This window comes from Microtus pennsylvanicus, chromosome 10 (genome assembly GCF_037038515.1).
Source record: "Microtus pennsylvanicus isolate mMicPen1 chromosome 10, mMicPen1.hap1, whole genome shotgun sequence".
NCBI lineage: Eukaryota > Metazoa > Chordata > Mammalia > Rodentia > Cricetidae > Microtus > Microtus pennsylvanicus.
The window spans coordinates 96689668-96714266 of record NC_134588.1 but is presented as its reverse complement, the minus strand read 5'-3'; the positions used below and the strand labels follow the sequence as shown (position 1 = coordinate 96714266).

The 24599-nt window shown below is 43.5% G+C and overlaps 1 protein-coding gene across 1 annotated transcript in view; it reads right to left on the bottom strand.

Annotated features, from left to right (window-relative positions):
* Positions 1-22828, bottom strand: part of Catspere (catsper channel auxiliary subunit epsilon) — a 61750-nt gene extending 38922 nt beyond the window's left edge. Inside the window, exons 1-5 of the mRNA XM_075987369.1 lie at positions 22712-22828; positions 22081-22158; positions 18514-18620; positions 16353-16845; positions 8324-8801 (exon numbers count right to left, since the gene is read on the bottom strand). Of these exons, the coding sequence (XP_075843484.1) occupies positions 8324-8801; positions 16353-16845; positions 18514-18620; positions 22081-22158; positions 22712-22828 (1273 nt within the window). The remainder of the gene's footprint in view (positions 1-8323; positions 8802-16352; positions 16846-18513; positions 18621-22080; positions 22159-22711) is intronic.
* Between the last annotated feature and the right edge of the window lie 1771 nt (positions 22829-24599).

Here is a 24599-nt window from a genome sequence, read left to right as displayed (position 1 = left end):
CACAAATGGAGATCAGGGAAATTTCCTTCTCTCTTTCCCGTTTGTGAGCTCCGCGGATCAAACTCAGATTGTCAGGCTTGGTGTTAAGCACTTTTGACCTGCGGAGCCCTCTCACTGGGCCAGATTCGTGTTATTTTAAGTCGGCATAAGTCATGTTTTTATTGACGTATACTTTGAATAAAAAGAATCCCTTCTATTATGACTACGTATCTTGAAAAAAAACTAGAGGGAACAAGCAGGAAACTTGGTACGTATTCAAGGAGCACGTCTCTTCACAGCCACCATGTTTCTTTTATTTATCACAGCACATATGCAGTGTTTCAAGTAAAGAGGATGAATGGGGCAAGGGCAGGACTATCAGAGAGGAGGATGTTACAGTCAGACTCGTGTTTCCTTCAAATTCGTATCCCGCAGCTTTCTTCGCCCCTCTAACGACACTGGGGAACAGAGCCTTTAAGGAAGTAATTCTAGTTAAATGAGGTCGTAAGCATAGGACACTAACCGAGTGGGACTGGCATCCTTGAATCCTTGAAAGAAGAGGAATACACCCGTCAGGAAGATCTCTCTCTCTCTCCCTCCACACACACACACACACACACACACACACACACACACACACACACACACACACACTGAGGTGAGGGTCCTGGGAAGACAGTGAGGAGGAGACTGTCTGCCTTGACTCTGGACTGGCAGAAATGTGAGGGAATTTATGTGTGTTGTTTAAAGCACTCAGCCTGTAGTATTGTGTGGGTCATCCTGGTAGGATAAGGCATTTCGTACTGGATGAGAAGCCACTGCCTTTCTCACCTTAACAGAGTGCTTGGCCTAAAATGGGACAGGACTAAGGCACCACTCGGAGATGACTGGTTGGAAGCATGGAGTCAGGGGTGTATGATGCTCAATGTATCTTATATTTGCAAGCAGAGTAAATCACTAATTCATAAATTACCATAAATAATATACTAATTAGCCGGGCGGTGGTGGCGCACGCCTTTAATCCCAGCACTCGGGAGGCAGAGACAGGCGGATCTATGTGAGTTCGAGGCCAGCCTGGTCTACAAGAGCTAGTTCCGGGACGGGCACCAAAGCTACATAGAAACCCTGTCTCTAAAAATAATAATATACTAATTAAATTTGCATAATCAGAAATGTATGCAGTGAATCAAGAGGTGGAAGGGAAGAAATGTGTGTGGGGATGACATAGTGGATATTTTTGGTAAATGATTAAGCAGTTACAGGGTACAATTAAATCTGCATATAAATCGAATCTGTCTACAATTAAAAACCTTTCCAAACAAAACAATAGGTAGGCTGGAGAGATGACTTAGTGGGTAAGGGCTCCTACCACCAAACCTGATGACCTGAGATTGGTCCTGAGAGTCACAGGATGGAAGGAGAGACCCATATCCCCTCCCCCCCCAACGAATAAAAAACAACCAGAAAAATAGGCTGTTTCAGGACAACCTTAGGTGTCAGGTGTCACTTCTCACCTCGACTTTGCTTGAGATATTTAACTTTTACTGTTTGTTACTGTCCATGCCATACTAACTGGCTCATAAGTTTCTGGAGCTGTTCTTGTCTTGACCTCCTATCTTGCCATAGAACATTGGAAATACAGGCATGTGCTTCTGTTTCCGGCTTTGCATTGGTTCTGGGGTTCTGAACTCAGGTCCTAATGCAAATGCCTTACTCAGTCGTCATTTATAGAGAAGGCTAAGAATAAATTAGATCATCGCATTAAGAAGCAGACACAGGCCACCAAAATTACAGGGAAGGAGTGGAAGTGATGGACTGCTCGTGACACAAGGTCGAAAGGATGGGACTTTGCTAAACAAAACTGACTTCTTTTCAAAGGGGAGGGGCAGCAAAAACAGAAAAACACAATAGTAGCGATGTTTTGCAACAAAGGAAAAGGATTGGGCCTTAATGAAATTAAAGATGCCAGACAACACATAACTGAGGCACAGAAGAAAGGTGCCTGCTCTGGTGGGAGACCCGAGCCAGTCAGTCTAGATGGCGGGCTTTCCAGAACTGACTTGAGCAGGGAAGAGCGGCGGTCAGCGGCGACGGGGCAAGGGGACCGGAAAGCGGGATGGCACCTGAGACAATGGTGCTAAGTGACCGTGAGAAAGGACCGAGACACACGACCATCTCATGCCGTTAAGATAAAGTTCATCAACATATACCTCACATAGAGCGTCCAATGGGATGCAGAGAAAATCTACAGAGTGGCAGCTAAGCAGAGTGGGTTTAAGTCTCACATGTAAGAACTAATGTAATAAAACGAGATCCACACATTCCTCCTATCAGTGGTGACTATCAGACACCGTATGAAAGCAAGGGTTTTCCCATACTTGGGAGGAGTGTGGCTCCCTTTGTGACTTCCTGTGTTCCTCTGCTCTTTCTTCGGAGCAGCCCAAGCTCTGCTCCTTCACCCTGCACACTCGCGGCAGCACCTGAAGGAGGCTCCTGACCGGCCCTTCTGTTCCCCAGTTACAGTGACCCATGCTCAGTTCTTAAAAACGTTGTCAGATGAACGCGATATGGCTGTGATTTTTTACATTCAGTCCTTGACATGGTCATCCCATCCCCCATCCCCCATCCTGTCTCCCCACTCCTGCTTGGTCCCATTTACAGGTGATGCTTTCCACTGCGTTTTTCGTTTCCTACGTTTCTATTCGTTTGGTTTTCCAAAAGCCTGCTTTCCTTGGTGGATTTCAGGGTTGGTTTTCTTGTCTTTTATTCACTTCCTTATTTCATTTGCTTTTTCGAATTCTCTTTAAGGTTACTGATTTGAAAAACAAAACAACACAACCAAAACAACATTATAAAACAACAAAAACTAGATTCTTGAGTCCTTGCCTGACATTTCAACTACTTGAGCATGCTCGATTCAGTTACTGAGGAGTTTAGAGAGAATGCCTATTACTGGCGTGTTTTCCCCTTTTATTTCATCTAAGCCTCCAACCTATGGGATGGTATTGCCCCACTCAGAGTAGGTATTTTCCCCTTAATCCTACCTGGAAATACTTAGGGGCTTTCTTTACTAGTCTCCATGCTTTGTCTTTAGGCTTTTCTTTTCTTTTTTTTTTCTTTTCTTTTTCGAGACAGGGTTTCTCTGTTGCTTTGGAGCTTGTCCTGGAACTTGCTCTGAAGACCAGGCTGGCCTCGAACTCACAGCGATCTGCCGGCCTCTGCCTCTCAAGTGCTGGGATTAAAGGCGTGTGCCATCACCGCCCAGGTAATTCTGGGTATTTCTTCTTCTCCTCCCCCTCCTCCTCTTCTTCTTCTTGCTTTGGTTTTCTCTTTAGGCATTTCTTAGTCAACTTGACAACCATGACTGACCATCAAAGTCCACTGCTTGTCAATTTGACATTCAACCTTAAACCAAACCACTATGGAGTGCCCCCTGCCCCCTGCAATGATCATGTCTTACAATCAAAACACCATCTCTAAGGTTCATCAAAGTCTTAACAGTCTAAACAGTTTGAAGTTTCTTCTGAGACTGAAGGCAAAGTCTTAGCTGTAAACATGATCAAATTAAATACTTTAGAGGCACAGTAACACAGAATAAACACTCTTATTTCAAGAGAGAAAGATGAGGAAAGAAAAATGGGAAATCTTTCAAGACAAATGTTTTGCCCTATAGAAATATTCCTTGTATTCAAGGCATACTGTGGTGGTGGGATGTGGGCCCCATGTGCCTAGGGTAGCTACACTGGGATGGCCTTGAAGTCTTCAACCCAAACAGCCTCTCTCTTGAGCTGGCTCCAGGGTCATGCTTGGCAGATATTCTACATTCCTGAAAGTTGCTACATCTTGACTTCTCCAATCAGGAACTGTCTCAGGGACTGTCAGGGACTGCCCGTGGGAATGACAAGGATGTCACACTGCCTAGCTTCAGGGGCTTTCTTTTGGAATTTGGATGGAAGCCTCCACCACTAATGTGGGATTCCCCTCTGTATGCTGTAAATACCACTGGTTAATAAAGAAACTGTCTTAGGCCTGTGATAGGGTAAAGTAGAGGTAGGCAGTTGGGTGGGGGGAACTAAACTGAATGCTGGAATAAAGGAGGCGGAGTCAGGGAGAAGCCATGTAGCCCCACTGGAGACAAACACCGGAACTTTACCTGGTAAGCCACAGTCTCATGGCGATACACAGATTAATGGAGATGGGTTAATTTAAGATATGAGTTAGCTAGAAATATGCTTGAGATATTAGCCAAACAGAATTGTAAATAATATGATTTCTGTGTGATTATTTTGGTTCTGGGAGGCCAGGACAAACAAGCAGCTTCCTACAACACACCACCCCATTAGCTCTTATAGTTTGCATGCCTACAAAACTGTCATAGAGTGGATGAAGCCAAGGTCTATTGCCAATTTCAGGGGTGGCCAGGCTCCCTTAGACCACAGCCACACTGGCCTCTGAGTACCTATGTGACTGAGCATAGTGAAAAGAATCTTGAGAAACAGCTTCTGATGTCTTCTGTGCTGGCAGGGTACCCTGGAGGCTCCTTTCAAAGGGGAGAGACTCTCACATGCTTGTATTCTTTGATACCTTCGAGTATGCACTGGGTGAGTCCTACCCAGTTCCCAACGTAACTTTTTCTATGGTCCCAAAGACAAAACACATGGCTTTTAGTTAATAGTGGCAATCTCTTCAGAAAGTAGGCCTTCCTCAGCCTCAAATTTTCACAGACCTTTCTGTGCAAACATCAAAGATTTTCATCCTTTTTGCTCTCGGTTCCCAAGAACCTTGCTAAAACAGCCAGTAAAACCTGTAATGCAGGCTTTCTTGACAGTCCCTTCACAAAATTAATTTGATTTTTACTTTAAATCTCAGCATCTGGATATGAGCAGGCTCTGGACACGAGCAGAACATAGCCAAGTTCTTTGCCAGGCTGGAACATGGATGTCTTCTCAGATTCCTTAACCCAATCATTCTTGCCCACAGGCTGGAACATGGATATCTTCTCAGATTCCTTAACCCAGTCATTCCTGCCCACATTTCTAATGACAGTTTGATCTTCTGAGCTCTCACCAGAACTGGACCATTGAGCTCGGTGTCCAGAACTGTTCTTCCAGAGGCCCTAAGTTCTGTCCCCAGCACTCATGGCACGGGCAGCTCACAACTACCTGTAATTTCAGCTCCAGATAACCCTTCTCTGGCATCCCAGGTACCTGGACTCATGTGCTCATACCCCCCCCACTCACATATGTACATAATTAAAACAAAAGTACATTTTAAGTCTTGCATGTAACATTCCAGAACTGCTCTAGCCTGCACCTTCATATTTTTCCAGATTATTACTACAGGTGAGCCTCAGAGGTTTAAGAACTATACCTTTCTAAGCCTGGATGGAGGAGGGAGGACCTTGGACTTCCCAGAGGGCAGGACACCTGCCCTCTCTTAGGACTGGAGGGGAAAGGGGAGGTGGGAGCGGAGGGAAATGGGAGGAGAGGAGGAAGTGGAAATTTTGAATGGTATTATTTATAAAGCAATAAAAAAAACCCTTTGTCTTAGGCACTGAAAAAAAAAAGAACTACAGTCAAATCTGGTTACAACAGTGACTGTATCTGTCTGGTACCATTTTTGTTCTGTGTGGTTTGGTTGATCATGTTCTCATTGACAGAAACAGTTTAGAAGAAGGAGTGATTCATTTTGACTTACAGGTTGAGAGTTGAGTCTCAAGTGAGCTGACTGTCTGACTTTAGGCCCAAATAGATGCTCACTACTGTGCTAGCAGGAGCCCATGGAAGGGGAGGCTGCTTATTTCATGGTGGGCAGAAAGCAGGGAAGTGCCTGCGATGGCCGGCTCTCTCCTCTTCTCTTATTTCATTCAGGACTCCAGCCAATGGGATTTTGTGATGACACTCAGGGCAGGTTCCCCAACCTCCTTCAGTTAAGCATCCCTTGCTCTCACAGACATACCAAGAGGTGTATTTTACAAATCTCCTTAGGCATCTTTCAATATAAACATCTCGGACACTTGAGATTTGGAATGACTGCTACTCATCCCCATAAATGTGTTGGAAAGGGCAGCCGGAGACAGGAGCAGTGAGATCAGCCTGGGGATGCTGGCTGCAGGGCAAACCACAAGGATCGACAGAGTTCCGAAGTCAGCAAAACATGCTCTGGGGTGCTTGGCTTGCTGTTCTGAAGTTATGATGTTGAGGGGTAGGAAGAAGGAGGAGGAGGAGTACACATGGGGAGAAGAGATTCTCTAGAAGCCAAGTTAAAAAGGCATTTTAAGGAAAGGCCCAGAGATCATGTTAAATTATTTCAAATGCCACCAGTGGATCACTCAAGGTGCCCCAAAAGCGAACTCTGAGTTAAGAAGGCTGACTGGTTGAAAGTCTGCTAAGTTGTGATTTGAAGGGAAACAGCGGAGAGGGACAAAGAGTGCTGCTATACAATACTTTCTTGCAACATATGGGGAAGAAAACTGAAGTGCTGTGAGTTAGAGGGTAACATGGGGTCAAGAAAGGGTTAACTGCAAATTATGACATATAAATCCATTTCTCCAGATGACTGGAAAATTGAGGCTTAACTATTTTGGGTGGTTTTGTGGATTAGAATATAGATCTATATAAACCTACATTGGGGTTTGGGGGTTTAGCTCACTGGTAGTGTGTAAGAAAGGTTAAAGGACAACCTTCAGGTGGCAGAGCTGCTCTCCTTCATGCCTTCTCTGAGGCAGGGTCTTCCCACCAGCTGTAAACTAAGCTAGCTGGCCAGCAATCTCCTATCTTGGCTCCCAACCTCTCATTTCCCATGGGTGTGCTGGGATAATAAATGCTATGTTACTGTGCCCAGTCCTGGGGATCCAAACTTGGGTCACTGGGCTTGAGCAGCAAGAGTTTGTATACATGGAGTATCTCCTTGCTTTGGTTGTGTCCTTTCAAAAGGTGTCCACATGAAAATAAGGTGCACATGAAGAACACAGTATAGTAACAGGAGGAGAGACTGGACTGATGTGTCCATGAGATGGGTTACTGGTGTAGGAGGTCCTTCTGTATTTGTGTTGATTTCATTGGTTAAATAAAGAAGCTGCCTTGGCCTTTTGATAGGGCAGCCCATAGGTGGGCAGAGTAGACAGAACAGAATGCTGGGAAGAAGTTAAGTGTGGCAGACGCCATGTTTCTCCTGCCTGAGACGGACATAGGTTAGACTCTTGCCAGTAAGCCACAATCACATGGTGCTACCCAGATTACTAGATATGGGTTAAAGTAAGATGTAAGAATTAGCCAAAAAGAGGCTAGATACAATGGGCCAGGCAGTAATCTAATTAATACCAGTTCCGTGTGATTATTTCAGGCATAAGCTAGCCAGGTGGTGGGACACAGCACTCTCTCTCTCTCTCTCTCTCTCTCTCTCTCTCTCTCTCTCTCTCTCTCTCTCTCTCATTACTACAGGTTACTGTGGGACAATGGTCTTGTACCCTGTAATGATTTGTCACTTGTATTGGTTTAATAAAATGTTGATTGGCCAGTAGCCAGGCAGGAAAATGTAGGCAGGGCGACCAGAACAGGAGAATTCTGGGAGGAGCAAAGGCTCAGTCTGCAGTTGTTACCCAGACACAGAGGAAGTAGATGAGAATGTCTCACTGATGAAAGGTACCAAGCCATGTGCCTAACACAGACAAGAATTATGGATTAATTTAAGATGTAAGAGTTAGCTAAAAATATGCCTAAGTTATTGGTCAAATAGTGTTGTGATTAATATAGTTTCTGTGTGATTATTCAGGTCTGGGCAGCCCAGAAACAAACAGTTTCTGCCTACAAAGGGGAAAGGCAAAAATAAAACAAAGAGAAAACACCACCCACTCCCCAAATTCCAGGTTACAGAGGAGCATGTTCTGCTGGCAACTTGATTTCTGGTTCCTAGCTGGCTTGTAGAACTGTGGCATGGAGCTACAGATCAAGGTACTTAGTTGTGCGAACCTTAGGAACATTAAACAATATAACACTTTCAGAGTTCGAGGTCAGCCTTGTCTGCAAAGTTCAGTTCCAGGACAGACAGGGTTGTTACACAGAGGAGCTCTGCTCAAAAGAACAAAACACAACAAAAGACAGCACAGCACCTCCCTCCCTGACAAATAAATAAACTGCTCCCTTAGCATCTGCCAACCTAGTGAAATGAAACTTTTGAGTCCACCATTCTGCCACATGGGATCACAGTTTAACACCGGTCAAGTTTAAAAGTGATTAAACTTTAGGTGGCTAAATATATACCCACAGCCATCAAAGGCGCCAAATATTGGAACACCAATACAACAAAACCCAGAATACTTTTGGCAGGGTTGAGAACTCCTCACCTGAAATGATGTTGTGGATTTTGCTGCCACCTGATAACTTTGACAGATTGCTCTCTCCTGACTCTGCTGTTAAAATTCCACGAATGCTGTAGTTTTTGTAGAAATAGTATATGCTGCGGTCATCCCACAAGATCAAATCCGGCAGGGCCGAGTAAAGGAAATACGCTTTCAATTTTCTGTCCACGGGCACCTCTAGTTGGAAGTCCTGGAGTACCCACTTTGGTGCATCCTCGTTATACAGCAGCAAGAACATCTTTTTGGTGGTAGTGCAGGGGGAGCAATAGGAAACTAGTGCAGCAAGCTCCAGAGGGTGCCACGTGTAAGCCAAATAATGTATTTCTACTTCGTCGTTGCTGCCAAACTTTAGCACGTCTTTCAGTTCTGAGATATCTAGTATTTTTTCATATTTAAATTTAGGATATCCAAGATAAATTTCCTTTTTTGTCCATATTGCCATTCTGCTTCTTTTTCTTTCAAACTAGAAAAGAAAAAAAGAGGAAAAATTTTCAGGGACAGAGAGTGGTCTGGCAATTTCTGTCTTCTGTCTTTTCCTGCTCTCGACAGTGAAGAGCAGAGAGTGAAGGGAGTGCCCGCTCTTCAGCGGCACAGACTCCTGGGCTCCCGAGACTCTGGCTTTCATCCCCAGCACCAAAGTGATGAAGTGAAAAGGAGGTAGTTACCGAGCTATTACCAAGCATATTTCAGAATAAAACTTTAGGAACTGACGTCCAATAGAGAAAAAAACATGTCATACTAGATATAATGAAAAGAAATAGTTACATTAATTTTCCTCATATTTCTAGCAGTAGAAAGAATCAATGATATTTTCCTTTACACTTGAAAATATCAGCCTTTCTTGGCTTCTTATTGATCACTCTTGCCATGGTCGTGAACACCTGTAGTAGTCCCAGAAGCTGGGAGCTTGAGGGAGGCTACTTCTTAGTTAGAGGCCAGTGTGTAATTTGTCTCAATTACAAACAAACAAACCCAAATATCCCATGAAACAAGAAAAAAAAACAGTTTTCTTTGTTTTAATTTTTATCATTTTACACTATCATCTATGTGTTTCTCTGATATTAGACGACTCAAAGTGTAATATTAACAATGCATTAGAAGTAAAATATGAGACCATACAAAGGACTGGAGTATAAATACAAAGACACAGTCACAAGCTTCTACAGTGTTGTGACATTGTATGCTATTTTTTTTTATTGATTTTTATTGAGCACTACATAGTATATCATTTAAAAGTAAACCTGATAAGTTAAAGATTATTATATATAAATAATAATATATAATAATAATAAGATATTATTATAAATCTCAGTTTTACCACTAAAAATAGTTCCTATTTTAAAAAATCTATATGAGACAACGCAAAAATACTAAAAATTTTTACAGTCCATTTAGAATGAGGTAAGAATGAAGAAACAAAGGACCAAAGAGCCAGTGGGATAGAAAGAAAATAAATGTTGTTGTGGGGAGGGGACTCAGTGGTAGAATGGTTGACAACAATGCATGAGGACCTAGCTTCAATGCCTGGTAGAGGGGGAAAGAAGCCAAAACAGTGGTCTTTTCCTCCCAAAGGTTTGGGGTGTGTGTGTGTGTGTGTGTGTGTGTATGCCCACAGGTATTCAGGTGCTCAGGGAGGCCAAACAAATACCTTGGATCTCTCAGTACTGAGCTCTAGTACAGTCTTTGAGAGCTGCCTGTCATAGGTGCTAGGATCTGAACTCTGATCTTCATGATTGAGCAGCAAGCACTCCTCACCACCGAGCAATCTCTCCAGCCTCCCAATTACTAGTCTTAATCCAGCTATAGTAATAGTTAACACTACGTCTAAACAGATTCTACTCAACGGCAGAGATTATCATCATGGATTAAAAAAACAACAACACAAAAACTTTTAAGTCTGTAAGAAACTCTCCTTAAATACAAAGATACAGAAAGGGTGATGGTTAAAGAGAAGAAAGACACGAGCAAGAAATACATAAGACCTAGGGAACTGGAAGTGAGGTCCTGGGTTCTAACTCCAGCACTATGAAAGAAAAAACAGGATGTCTGGATATAAGATTAAAATGAAATGCCACTTTACACCACTGAGTTGAAGTGCTGGAAGATGGGATATGCCAGGGTTGGGTAAAGGTTGAACCACTATGAAAAAAAAACCTGCTATAGATATTTTGTAATTACTACAAGCTTTTAAAATGAATATTGATACTGATATGTAATAGAAGAGAGACCCTACTGTGGCATCCCTTCAGAGCCCTCAGCTACTTCTTTAATATGCAAACAGAGAGATGTTTGATTTGAGAATTTCTTCTTTTCTGATACAGAAATGTGTCTTCCCAATCTTTCCAATTCCTGTGATCAAAAACTAACCAAGGGCAGCCCCAAGGGAGAAGGATTTAGGTTGATCTGGCTCCCAGGCCCGGGTTGCAGTCCAACACTGTAAGGAGGTCAAGGCGGGAGCTGGAAGCAGTGTCGCATCCACGGTCAAGAGCAGAGAGAGAATGAAAGCATGTGAACTTGTGTTCTCCACACTGGCGCCCTCTCTCGCTGGTGCCCATTGCTCCACACATGACCCAGTTCTGAACCAAACCCTAGGAAATGGCGCTGGCTACTTCGAGGCTGGGCCTTCACCACCAGTTAACAATAGAGATGACCCACAGAGGCCAACTTGGTAATTCCTCAATAGATTTCCCTTTCCAGGTGTCACATGTAAGTAACCCACATAAACACTGGGAATTCAAATACCTAAGCGACCGTGAGCTGGCTGCTGTGTAGGAACACTCCAGAGGGAAACACTTTAAAGAAACGGTTCTTTTATTTTTGAGATTTTAATATAATTACATCATTCTCACCTTTCTTTTTATTACTCCAAATGCTTCCATATCCCCTTCTTGTTCTCTCTCAAATGCATGACCTCTTTTCCATATGTGTATGCATGTATATTCTTAAGTATCACCGGCATTTTTAAACTATCCTAGTGTTTACAGCATTTAATTTTTAGATTTATTTTTATCATTTCATGTATATGAGTGTTTTGCTTAGATAAATGTCTGTACATCCATGTGCATTTCTGATGCCTAAGGAGGTCAAAAGAGGGTATTGGATCCCTTCGGACTGGAGTTACAGATGTTTCTGAGCTACCATGTGGGTGCTGGGACTCAAAGTCAGGTCCTCTGGGAGAGCACTCAGGGCTCTTTGCTGCTAAGCCAATCTCCAGTCCATCCATTTTCTGTAATAAAAGCTGACAGAGGTTTGGATGTATTAGGATCTCTTTGGAGGTCATTGTTTTATGCAAAAAGAGTTTGTTCCATGCCCCCCCCCCCACTTTACTCTGTCCTAAGGCTTCGCCTCCTGGTATCTGAACTTTGACAGTCAGAGGTCAGTCCTGAGGACAGCGCACATGTTGAAATTTGCATCTTCCTCTGGGCCAGCCCTTTGGGACAGCTTTTTTCCTCCCAGAATTTCTCTTACTGTGGGAAAGTTGTGGGGAGGTGGGGATTGGGAGTACGTGGTGGGGTGGGAGTGTTCTCTTTGAAAGGATGAATTCAATCAAGACACAGGTTAAGTGGAAGCTCATTTCCCAAAGCATCAGTGGGGTTGATAAAGCTGAGCAGAGCACCCCAAGGAAAGAGTGGGGTGAGCTTCTCTGAGGTGGGGAGCAGCTTGGTGGGTCCTATGTTGTGGATGTATGAAACGCTTTATGAAGTGTTTGTGAGGTGGGTATCAGAGCAGCCACACTCATTACCACCTGAGCTGAGAATGTTGTAAGAAAGCCAGGCCCTATCTTTGCTACCAGGAATAGCCCAGCCCTACTGTCCAGGATTCACGACAACTGGAACTGTAGGCACACATCATTCAGACCATCCTTCGTGGTCGGCTTGGTTATTTCACACATTTGAATGTTCAACATATGTGCTTGCTTTTGCCATGTTTCTTTAGGAGTCCAACGATGTATTAAAAGAACATTTACATTTTTGTGCAATATTTATGTTTTGTAGTGAGAATGTGTAGTAATATGGAGCTGCAGCGGGGCTGCGTCCCCAACACCCCAGCCGCCTGCTCGGCTAGCTTATGCCCTGAAATAACAACACACAAACTGTATTCATTTAATCACTGCCTGGCCCTTTAGCTTTTGCCCTTACTGGCTAATTCTGATATACCGATCAACCCATCTCTAATAATCTGTGAGCACTGGTCTTACCGGGAACATTCTAGGTTGGAGCTTCATCGCGTGTGTCTGCCCAGGAGCAGGGCATGGCGTCTCTCTGAGGCGTCTGCTCCCAAGAGGAGAGCTGTGGAGTCTGAGCTCACTTCCTCTTCCTCCCAGCGTTCTGTTCTGTTTACTCCACCTACCTATGTTCTAACCAATAAAATGGGCCAAGGCAGTTCCTTTATTAGCCAATGACCTTCCTCCATCATTTCCCCTTTTTTGGTTTAAACAAAAAAAAAAAAAAGGCTTTAACTTTAACATAGCAAAATTACATATAACAAAGCAGTTATCAAGTAAAAATTACAATAATCTTTATCATAACTAAGGAAAACTATAACTATAACTAACTATTCTTAACTCCATCAAAGACTCCAGAAAGATACAATACTACCTAAGCAAACAAGAAAAAAGCAACTTTTAAAACTCTAGAAATGACAGAGACATCTCGCTGCCTGGACAGTCACCCAAAGTTCCTCTGTACTGTTGGGGCATCCATCTTCAGCCTTCAGGCCCATGGTATCCAGCAGACATTTCCATAAAGCAGGAAAATTCAAAGTCAGTTCAGTCACTATCTGTTGTGTCCTGCAGAATGTCTCGCAGACTCTTTCATGAATCAGGAACCCCGAAAGATCATCTCACCTTAGGCAAGTTCAGTAGTCCTCTCTCTGCGGGTTCTCTGTGTCTAGTTTATGCAATAGTCTAGGCAAGAGCAGTTTCTTGCCCAAATGGCTATCAAACTCCATAAGGATCCTCTTCGATGCCCATCTTCCTCTTGAAGTAGATTGGTGCTGCCAGGAGCAGAGTGTCTCATTGTCATGAAAAGTCCTCAGTTATTAAAACATTAAATGTCCTATTCTGTAATCTTTGAAAGATATGAAGAATGCCTATCTAAGATATATCTATGCACATCTAGAAAATCTTAACTAACATGACTACAAACTTGACTATTATGATGATCTATTAACAAGCTATATATATTACATTTTAAGTGAACTACACAATCACAATATCTTAATCAATAGCAGAAATATGCATATACATATAACAAAATTGACCTTAAAATCCATACCAATGCAAATTATTCATACCCATATCATTTCCCCCTTTAAATGTAAAAGAACATTTATAAACAATATTTGGGAACATGGGCGCCGTTTTTTCTCTCCAAACTGCTTCCTGCTGAATGGGGACGCTGTTAATCAGATCATTTAGGGTGTAACCTGTGTGCCAGGTTTATCTCAGTTGGCAGTTAAGTGAAGTAATTTTTTGAGGGTGTTCACAGGAACCTTTCAGGAGGTGGTGGTCTATCATACCATATCGGGATAGATGCAATCCACAGGGTCTGGTCCCCTGTGAAAACAAAAGAAGACCCTCTCCAAAGCATCATATCCTTAGACCCAAATTCTGAAATCATACCCTCATGATATCCGTTCTGATTCCACTTGGCAGCCCATATAATGAAATGTCTCTCTGTACTTAGCTCCTTCACAGTAAAAAATTTTAAAGAAAACACAATGTACATAATCCAGACTCTCTGTGAATTTTCCATTTTGACGTGGCTTATTTTTCTTTATTTCTTTTAATCTCTTAACTATCTGTACTCTGTCTCTTTAAAGACTTTACCTTTTTTTTTAAACCATTAACTTTATTCTCTATATTATTTTTCTTCTCTCTCCCAAGCCTACGTACATTCATCCAACAGTGTGACTCATTTAGTGGTCTGAATCTGTCCTATTGTGAATCTGCAATTTTTTACTATCCAGGAGCACTTTTGATTTGCGCCTTTAAATCACTAGGCACTTAAGAATCTAAGCTGTGACATTCCTGGGTTAACTTTTTGCTTTTTGAGCGCATATCTTTGACCTGGAATAACCCTGTAGACCAGGCTGTCTTTGAACTCTCAGAGATGGGCCTGTCTCTGCCTTCCAGGCATTGGGATTAAAGGTGTTTGCTACTACACCTTGAACTCACAGAGATCTGTTTGTCTCTGCCTTTTAGGCACTGGGATTAAAGGTGTGTGCTACCACACCTTGAAGTCACAGAGGTCTATCTCCCTCTGCCTCCCAAGTGTTGGGATTAAAGGTGTGTACTACCACACACAACAACTCTCTTGCTTTTTTGTTTTGTTTTGTTTTTTACTATAAGAACTTCAACTTTTAGTCTGCATATATTTTTAACACATTTTAAACCATTCAGAAATTTTCTCTGTCTTTGAATCTCTCTTTACTGTATATCTCTCTTTTTCTGACCACATGAATCTTTAATTTACCAAGCAATCTCAGTAGGACTAAAGGCGTGGCTTTGCCGGCTAGATGTAGCCCATTCCTTAGCTTTTCAGCCTCATGGCTGAGGTACTGGCTGTAGCCATGTTTACTGCCACAACTGTATGGCATTTCAAGGTCCCTGCCAGCAAGTGAGCTTCAGCAGCCTGTGCTTGCAAACCGCACGAACCGCCTGCGTAAAAGAGTCAGAGTTTGCCCTGGCAGGACAGCCCAGAAAGCTGGCATTTTTAAACGGTGCAGCTTTTTTCCTGCTACGGCTGAAAACCGAAAAGCATGCGTTCAGCTTTTCGTCAACAGCATTTAAGTGTTTCGTGGCAGGACCTCTTAATGAGCTGCAGGTTTTGCAGCTAAAGCTGAGTCAGGAAGCCTCTCTTAGATGAGGCGCTTGCTTGCCTCTGGCAAGCTGAGTAGACCCAAGAGAGTGCTGCTACAAAAAACCATGCACAACACTGTCATTTTGTTCTAGAATTACTTCCCAAGCTGTCTCAGGCTTTATGTGGAAGCAGTTGTCCACGTGGGCACCATTTGTAGTAATATGAAGGGCAGCGGGGCTGCGTCCCCAACACCCCAGCCGCCTGCTCGGCTAGCTTATGCCCTGAAATAACAACACACAAACTGTATTCATTTAATCACTGCCTGGCCCTTTAGCTAATTCTGATATACCGATCAACCCATCTCTAATAATCTGTGAGCACTGGTCTTACCGGGAACATTCTAGGTCGGAGCTTCATCGCATGTGTCTGCCTGGAGCGGGGCATGGCGTCTCTCTGAGGCGTCTGCTCCCGAGAGGAGAGCTGTGGAGTCTGAGCTCACTTCCTCTTCCTCCCAGCGTTCTGTTCTGTTTACTCCATCTACCAATGTTCTAACCAATAAAATGGGCCAAGGCAGTTCCTTTATTAGCCAATGACCTTCCTCCATCAAGAATGCTTTGGTATCTATTCTCCATACTATTGAGGGCAGGTTGGTTAACTTTTGAAAGCACACAGGATCTTGGGGGAACATATATAGGGAAGCTCAGTCCTCACAGTGTGACTGCGTTGCTCTTCATGATAGCATACAAGATTAATTTTTTTCTTTGTCACTGGGGATAACATCTTTATTGCTAAGATACCTCAGAAAACTTGAATTTCAGAGATATAGTTGTTTACATCTTTAAATAACTGTCTTTAGCCAAATATGAGCTTGAACGTGCTGAATCTTTTTTTGTTGTTGTTGTTTTTTTCGAGACAGGGTTTCTCTGTAGCTTTGGAGCCTGTCCTAGAACTAGCTCTGTAGACCAGGCTGGTCTCGAACTCACAGAGATCCACCTGCCTCTGCTTCCCGAGTGCTGGGATTAAAGGCGTGCGCCACCACCGCCCAGCCGTGCTGAATCTTGTATGGTCTTAGGAGGTAAGTGGGGCTATTGGCTGAGAGAGATAATAACCATGCAAAAAGATGCTTTGTAGAGCCCCTAATATAGTACTGAATAAACATTATAATAATATATAGATAACACATATACTCACATTTATCACCTTTCACTAACCTTAAATAAAAACCTGACCTTACACCACTTTCTTCTTGAAACGCCAACAACGCCGTTTTCAGGAGCACCGTCTTTCTTGCCCAGTCTTCTAAATGACCCCTCGGTTCTTACGTAAATACCACCATTTATTATAAAAACAATTGCACCTCTGAGTATGGTCACATCACTGACGTTGTGCCTGTCAGTTTCACTCAGGATACCTGGGGGGATTCTTATCCTGGTCCAGGTAAGGAAGGAATCATTTGTTTGGAAGGTTTCATCTTCGGTGACTAGGACAGAAAACGTATAAACGCAGACACCACTGCCACTCATCAATGGACTTCCAGCAGGCAGCGTGATTGGTAAGTATTCTGGGAGTGAGGAGATGATCAACAATGGAAACGTCAGAAGGAAGGGGCGATTGGAAACGAAGCAATCTTGGAAAGCCACTTTGGTTCCTCTTATCTCTTTCACTACATCATCTGAGGACATTGGCAGAGTAACGTTCCAGGTTCTAAGGAAAGAAAAATGAAAAAGAAAAGAAAAAAGAGAGAAGAAAAATTATGTCTGCTTTCTCTGATCCATCATGTACAGTTTATACATCTAAAAAAATTCTAAGCTTTTATCAACATAGGCTGCCATGGCTCCATTTGTTTATTCTTCACTCAGAGAGGAAAATACTCTTGACTTTGGATGCTCTTTTTTCTGCAGTATGTCTCACTAATGCCAAGTAAACAGTCCTATCCCCCTCTTTCTTAACATACAGTTTTACACATCACCTATTGCTTTCTTGTATGACAGATGAAGACAAATCCCTTAGATACGCCTTTCTTTCTTCCTCTGAAGTCAACTATATCACACTTATTAATTTCATCAGCGGGTCCTTCTATGGTTACTGCTATAGAAAGCAGACAATAACAGGTGTCATGCAATGGGTGCAGAGAAGCAGGAAACTTTCTGTTCTGCCGAGGGAGATCTGAGAAGGGTAGCGACTTTAAAACCACACAGTTTAAGTCATCTCTCAAAAACCAGATGTGAGAGATACCACAAGCCCCAGAAATCGAGCTGTTTCTGCATGTCGAGGAGATGCAAGGCATGGTGGCAGCTGCAAATCAACATGCAGATGCTCCCAGCAGCATGGTACACAGCAGAGCTGAAGGGAAGTGTAACCAAGGTGCTTGCCAACTTGAGAGTGACTGAACCAGGAGTCATGTTCATATAATAGTGGCACCGGGTGGGCAAGTGGGAATGTCCCGACCACTGAATGGGTGTGAACCATAGTTTACAACGGTGGAATATATGGCATGTAAGCTGTCATTCAACAAAGCTTGTTAAAAATAGGAAAGGGCCGGGCAGTGGTGGCACACACCTTTAATCCCAGCCCTTCTGCTCCATCAGAGACGGCCTGCAGTTTGGTTTTATAGGGACCGCTGGTCCTGCATTGTCACTTCCACAGTGTTATAAAAGCATGAATAATTTGAGTTCCGACTTACTCCTTCGAAGATCTGAGTGGCACTTCTTTACCTAATTCATTGCAGTTTTCTGCAAGTCTTGGAACTTCTCACCCCTCACCCACACTGAGAAGACTCCCGATTTGGCCACTTCCCTTTCAGGAAAGTACTCCCGCCTCCCTCTCCTGCAGGCCTGGGTCAGGCAGTGTGTCACTCAGTAGCCTGGGTTCACTTCCATGGGAACATCTCGGTTCCCTTGTTGAAGACAGTAACTATATCCCTTAGTTCCAACCCACTCTGCCTGTGGCTAGGTGCTCAGGAGGTTAAGAAAGCCTGTCTGTACCTTGTGATCTACCTTTGCTGGTTAACAGAGGTTGCCTTTCTGGTTATTAGAGAACCTGTGTGTTATGGGGCACTGGTGGAGGCAGGGACTATTACAGTCACACACAGCTATAGTCCACTTTCACAGCTGAGCTGGGAACATTTAGGGACATGGTCACCTCTTTTGAGGCTTTTAGATTGAGGGTTAGGTTTTTAAACGCCAGTCTGACTGGTGTTTTCTGAGTTGATTGTCAGCCGAAATGATAGCAAGTTATTTTTCCTGTAGCATAAAGGAATTCTTCCCTTGGAAATCTCATGTCAGATACATTTTATAAAAGTCCACTAATGTTTTCAAATCTCGTTTAAAGTTTCCGATTTTTAAATTAAAGGTAAATTAAAAAATTAAATACCCCTCCAAACTTAAGGGATTCGGTTGATAGGTGATCCTCTTCGCTACCGTGTGAATGTGAGGGTGTTGCCCCAGGGTGTTCAACAAGTTGGTTAGTATTTTGGAATTCTGAAAAAACAAAAACAAAAACAGATAAAGTTTCTCTTTTATTATTTTCATAGCCAAAGGTATTTGGAATTACTTTCATGTATTTAATAATGTTCTTTTAATTAAGATATTGTTTATGCTTATATATATATATTCAACAAACTTTCGAGATTTATTTTTTGTTTCTTTTTCTTTTTTTTTTTTTTTTTTTGATTTTCGAGACAAGGTTTCTCCTTAGCTTTTTTTTGGTTCCTGTCCTGGAACTAGCTCTTCTAGACCAGGCTGGCCTCGAACTCACAGAGATCCGCCTGCCTCTGCCTCCTGAGTGCTGGGATTAAAGGCGTGTGCCACCAACGCCCAGCTTATTTTTTGTTTCTTTTAACCATCTAGCTTCTTCCCCCTAAGAATTTTATAAATAGAGGTGCAGCTATATTATAAATAGAGGGACAGTGCTTGCTCCGGTCTATAAATGAATATAAGCTACGGTACGGGAGCCAACATATTAAGGGCATCTTTGCTCCATCAGAAGCCTCCGTGAATGAAGACTGCTGAGATCCTGAAAATACAGAAACCTAAGTTTTTCTTTTTATTTTTATTTTGTGTTTTTGTTGTGGGTAACGGTGTGCATTGCCATGGCACACATGTGGGGGTCACAGGGCACACATGTGGAGGTCACAGGGCACACATGTGGAGGTCACAGGGCACACATGTGGAGGTCACAGGGCACACATGTGGAGGTCAGCCATGGTACACATGTGGAGGTCAGCCATGGTACACATGTGGAGGTCACAGGGCACACATGTGGAGGTCACAGGGCACACATGTGGAGGTCAGCCATGGTACACATGTGGAGGTCACAGGGCACACATGTGGAGGTCACAGGGCACACATGTGGAGGTCAGCCATGGTACACATGTGGAGGTCAGCCATGGTACACATGTGGAGGTCAGCCATGGTACACATGTGGAGGTCAGCCATGGTACACATGTGGAGGTCACAGGGCACACATGTGGAGGTCACAGGGCACACATGTGGAGGTCACAGGGCACACATGTGGAGGTCAGCCATGGCACACATGTGGGGGTCAGCCATGGCACACATGTGGGGGTCAGCCATGGTACACATGTGGAGGTCACAGGGCACACATGTGGAGGTCACAGGGCACACATGTGGAGGTCACAGGGCACACATGTGGAGGTCAGCCATGGTACACATGTGGAGGTCAGCCATGGCACACATGTGGAGGTCACAGGGCACACATGTGGAGGTCACAGGGTACACATGTGGAGGTCAGCCATGGCACACATGTGGAGGTCTCAGGGCACACATGTGGAGGTCACAGGGCACACATGTGGAGGTCACAGGGCAACCTGAGGGAATCACTTCTCTCCCTCACCTGGGTCACAGGGATTGAACTCAGGTCATTCAGGCTTGGTGGCAAGAAACTTCACCTGCTAACCAACTTTAGTGGTTCCAGAAAAATAATAATACTAAAAATCTGTCAGCATTCAATATACTGAGGTGATCATCCCATCTGAAGCACTTCATTAATGCTGACATTTCCACATCACTTTTCCCCTGCTCTACTGAAGGTCCCCAGAATTTGACCTTGATTCCTTCTCTCTCCCCACAGTGCGTTCTTCTGGCCTCCATAGACATTGTACTCACATATGTACATAAATTTAAAAAAAGGGAAGTAAGAGAAATGGGTGCTGTCAATAGAAAGGAAAACATCCCTCCCCAAAGTTCAAAATATCTGTGTACCAAAGGACACTCTCAGCAAGGTGAGGAGACCAGCTAGGCACGGTGGTCCATGCCACTAATCCCAGAACCAGGGAGACAGGAATCTGCCTGGTCTACAGAATAAGTTCCAGGACAGATAAGACTACATAGAGAAACCCTGTTTCAAAAAACCAACCAACCAAACAATCCCCAAAACAACAACAAAAACCTTTAAAAAAAAAAACCCAACCAACTAACCAAACAAACAAACAAAAAATAAAAGTAAGGTAAAGAAAAACAGCCCATAGAAGAAAGAAAATACTTGCTAATCACATCTGGCACAGGCTATTAATATTCAGAATAATGCCCAGTAATTCCGAAAGAACATGACCACAAATGAACAAAGACTTAAAAAGACATCTTTTCCCAAAGAAGATTATGTAAATGGTCGATAGGAACGTGAAGAGATGGTCAGCATCCCCAGTCCTTACAGAAGGCAGATCTAACCACAATGATGTTGGCAATGTGACACACACTTTTAATCCTCGTACTCCGGAGGAAAAAGCAGGTAGATCTCTGAGTTTGAGGCCAGCTAGAGCTATTTAGTGAGGTTATGCCTAAAACAAACAAACAAACAAACAAGCAAACAGCACACACAGTGAGATTTCCCCTATGTTGGGGATAGCTATTTCAAAAAGCAAAACAACATCACTGATTGATTCCACAAAACCTGCAAAGTGTGGCTGAGGGTATGGAAGAATTGGAGCCTTTTGTGAACCAGGAATATAGGGCCATGGAAGGCTGTGAGAAACACTACAGGTTTTTAAAGAATTTAAAGCAGAATTGTAGCACAAATTCTAATTGGTCTTAATAAATAAAACCAGGAGCCAGATATTAGGGAGTGAAAGCTGAAGGGTCAGAGAAGCAGAGCAGCCAGTCACTGGAGAGTTCTTACCTCTACCGATGCTTGGACAAACAAAGGGGTGATCCTGACCTCAGATTGCATCTCCAGATGCCTGTCAACCCCTGGAATCCAGACAAAGGTGGAAGAAGAGGACTGGTTCCACAAAGCTGTCTTCCAGCCTTGACACACATGCTCTGGCATGTCTCCACTCCCCACACGTCTTATGCAAACACATGCCACACCGCTCCCCACGCTCCCCACTAAAACAGCGACAGGCTCGTGAGAGAATAGTAGCCTATATTGATTTTCCTCAGTATGCTTGAGTTGTAACAGAAAACAAAATTTAAGTCTTCAAAGCAGTAAATTTGTAGCAAATATAAGGAAGGGCTGACACATTTGCTGTGTTACAACTTAGCTATGTTTTTAAGGCATCACTTCAATAGAGCATATCCTTAAGGCACAGAAATGACCCTCTCTTCCCCCCATGAGAGAATACTCAACAGAGATATTTACAATTTTTTTGTTTTGGTTTGGTTTTTTCGAGACAGGGTTTCTCAGAGTAACCTTGGCTATACTGAAACTAGCTCTATAGACCAGGCTGGTCTTGAACTCAGAGATTTGTCTGCCTCTGCCTCCCGAGTGCTAGGATTAAAGGTGTGCGCCAGAAGTTTACAATTGTAGAGCTCAAGGGCAAGGTCAAGATATCTATAGTGACTAAGCTGAACAAGGGGGCCATAAAAGTGTTTTAAGCTGGTTTCAGGAAGCTTAGAAGACTATCCATTGACTATAGCTTACACTCAGTCCTTAAAGACAGGCAGCCTGTGTGATCTAACCTAAGATGATGTTTGTACTTACGAGAGAAGGTTTCTCTGCGGTCCATTCCAACTCTTCGCTGCTGGAAATTTCTGGATCATATACCCATATAGTGACAGTCTATAAAAGAAAATATGAGAGGCACAAATCAGGCTCAGAGCCGGGCGGTGGTGGCGCACGCCTTTAATCCCAGCACTCGGGAGGCAGAGGCAGGTGGATCTCTGTGAGTTCGAGACCAGCCTGGTCTACAAGAGCTAGTTCCAGGACAGGCTCCAAAGCCACAGAGAAACCCTGTCTTGAAAAAATAAAAAAAAAAAAAAAAAAAAATCAGGCTCAGTGGGTTATAAAAAAGAAGAGTACATTAAATTGGGAGGGGGTGAGGACAGAGGGTGAATCTTGGAGTAGTTTGGGGGAGAGATAATGGTTGGTATAAACAAAATACATTCTATGCATACATAAAATTATCAGAGAATATTAAAAATACACAAAACATTTGCATTTCCTTATATTTTATACAAATTTCATTTTTGTTGTTGTTGTTGTTGTTGTGGCAAAACCACTCAAAATGTTCTTAATTAATTCAAAAGTTTTCATTACTGGGGCTGAAGCGATGGTTCCGTGGTTAAGAGTACTAGCTACTCAGAGAGACTTGGGTTTAATTGCCAGCACCTACATGGGGACTGACAACCATCTTTAACTCCAGGTATGAAGGCTCCAGTGCTCTCTGCTGCCTCTGCAGGCAGCAGGCAGGCAGGTGGCACACGGTTGGATGTGTAGGTACAATACGCATACACGTAAAAACAAAAGTGAGAAAACGGTTTTCATTATTTTCTATTTTAAAACATCAAAAGCAGTGTTTGTAGTTTTTAATAACTAGAACAACACAAAGGTCCATGAAGTGTTAAAAAAATCTTTCTATAACTGGAAGTAATTGATGATAATATCCTGCATTAATGATCACACGCCTTTCTGTAGACCATACATGGACGTGGCAGCCTTCCTACACTTCCCCACGTTTTATGGAAAACGAAATTACCCTCTGCATACCGTTTGTAACTTATCCTTAGCATTTGACATCATAGGTTAATAAAAACAGATACCATTTTTCCTTATTTTTTTCTTGAATAATTTATTCACATTGCCCAAAGCAAATTATATGACAAAGAGAACGACAGCAACCAAATGCCTCCCCTTTCCATCACTCAGTTCCCACCCACAGGGAGCCAGTTTGTTATTGGCTCCATTTCTCTAAGTTCTGAAAACCTTTCTATAGAACCAAGAAAGATACATCTCCCCTCATTTTAGTACAAATACACACCCATGGGCAGATCTGATGGAGACAATTCCTCCACGTGTGCTTTCCTGTCAGATGGCTGTGTCCAGTTGACAATTAAAGATCACCAGGACACTTGGGTTCCAGGGATCTGATGTGGGAGTGTCATATCAATCTGTTGATTTCATTGTTTAAGCAATAAAGAAACTGCTAGGCCCATTTGATAGGCCCACCCTTAGGTGGGTGGAGTAAACAGAACAGAACGCTGGGAGGAAGAGGAAGTGAGGTCAGACTCCACAGCTCCGCTCTCCGGAGCAGACGCAGGAGAGACGCCATGCTACCTGCTCCAGGGAAGACGCACGCTATGAAGCTCCAACCCAGGATGGACTTAGGCTAGAATCTTCCCGGTAAGCGCACCTAGGGGCGCTACACAGATGATTAGAAATGGGCCAGAGCAGTGTTTAAAAGAATACAGTGTCCGTGTAATTATTTGGGGCATGAGCTAGCCGAGCCGAGCCAGGCGGCTGGGGATTTGGGGACACAGCCCCGCCGCCGCTCCATATTACTACAAATGGCGCCCAACGTGGGGCTAACTAAACCCACTTACAAAACCTGAGAAGGCTTAAAAATAAGGGAGAGAGCATCTAAGACAGATTTTTGCTGTTTGTTGGTGGCGTGCTGTAGAGAGATTTCCTGATTCAGCAACAGCAGCAGAAAAAAAGCTGCGTTATTTTAAAGTGTGGCTTCCTGGGGCTGTGCCACCAGTGAAAACTCTGGCTTTATGTTTGTGTTCCCGCTTGGGGTCGGAAGGAGAGTGCTCCGAGACCTTGACGATGACTCAGAGCTCCCCGCCTGCTCCTGGGCAGAAGGCAGAATCAGGCTTAGGCAGGCGGAAGAGCATGGCAGATTCCTGCTGCCATACAGAGACGTGTTTTCAGACTGCGTAGTGCTCTGCGTGTCAGATTTGGATGTTACTTGGATGAAAAGAATTTCTGTGCTGCACGCTCAGTCTCAGAATTAAAGTGCTGAGTGCCGCTCCTACCTGGTAGCCCCAAGAGGCTTCCTGACTCAGCTTCAGCTGCAAATCCCTGCAGCTCATTAAGAGGTCCTGCCACGAAACACTTAAACAGTGTTGATGAAAAGCTGAACACATGCTTTTCGGTTTTCAGCCGTAGCAGGAAAAAAGCTGCCCGTTTAAAAATGCCGGCTTTCTGGGCCATCCTGCCAGGGCAAACTCTGACTGTTTGAGGCAGGAGGGCCGGCTACAGAGAGAGGACTTGAGTGTTGT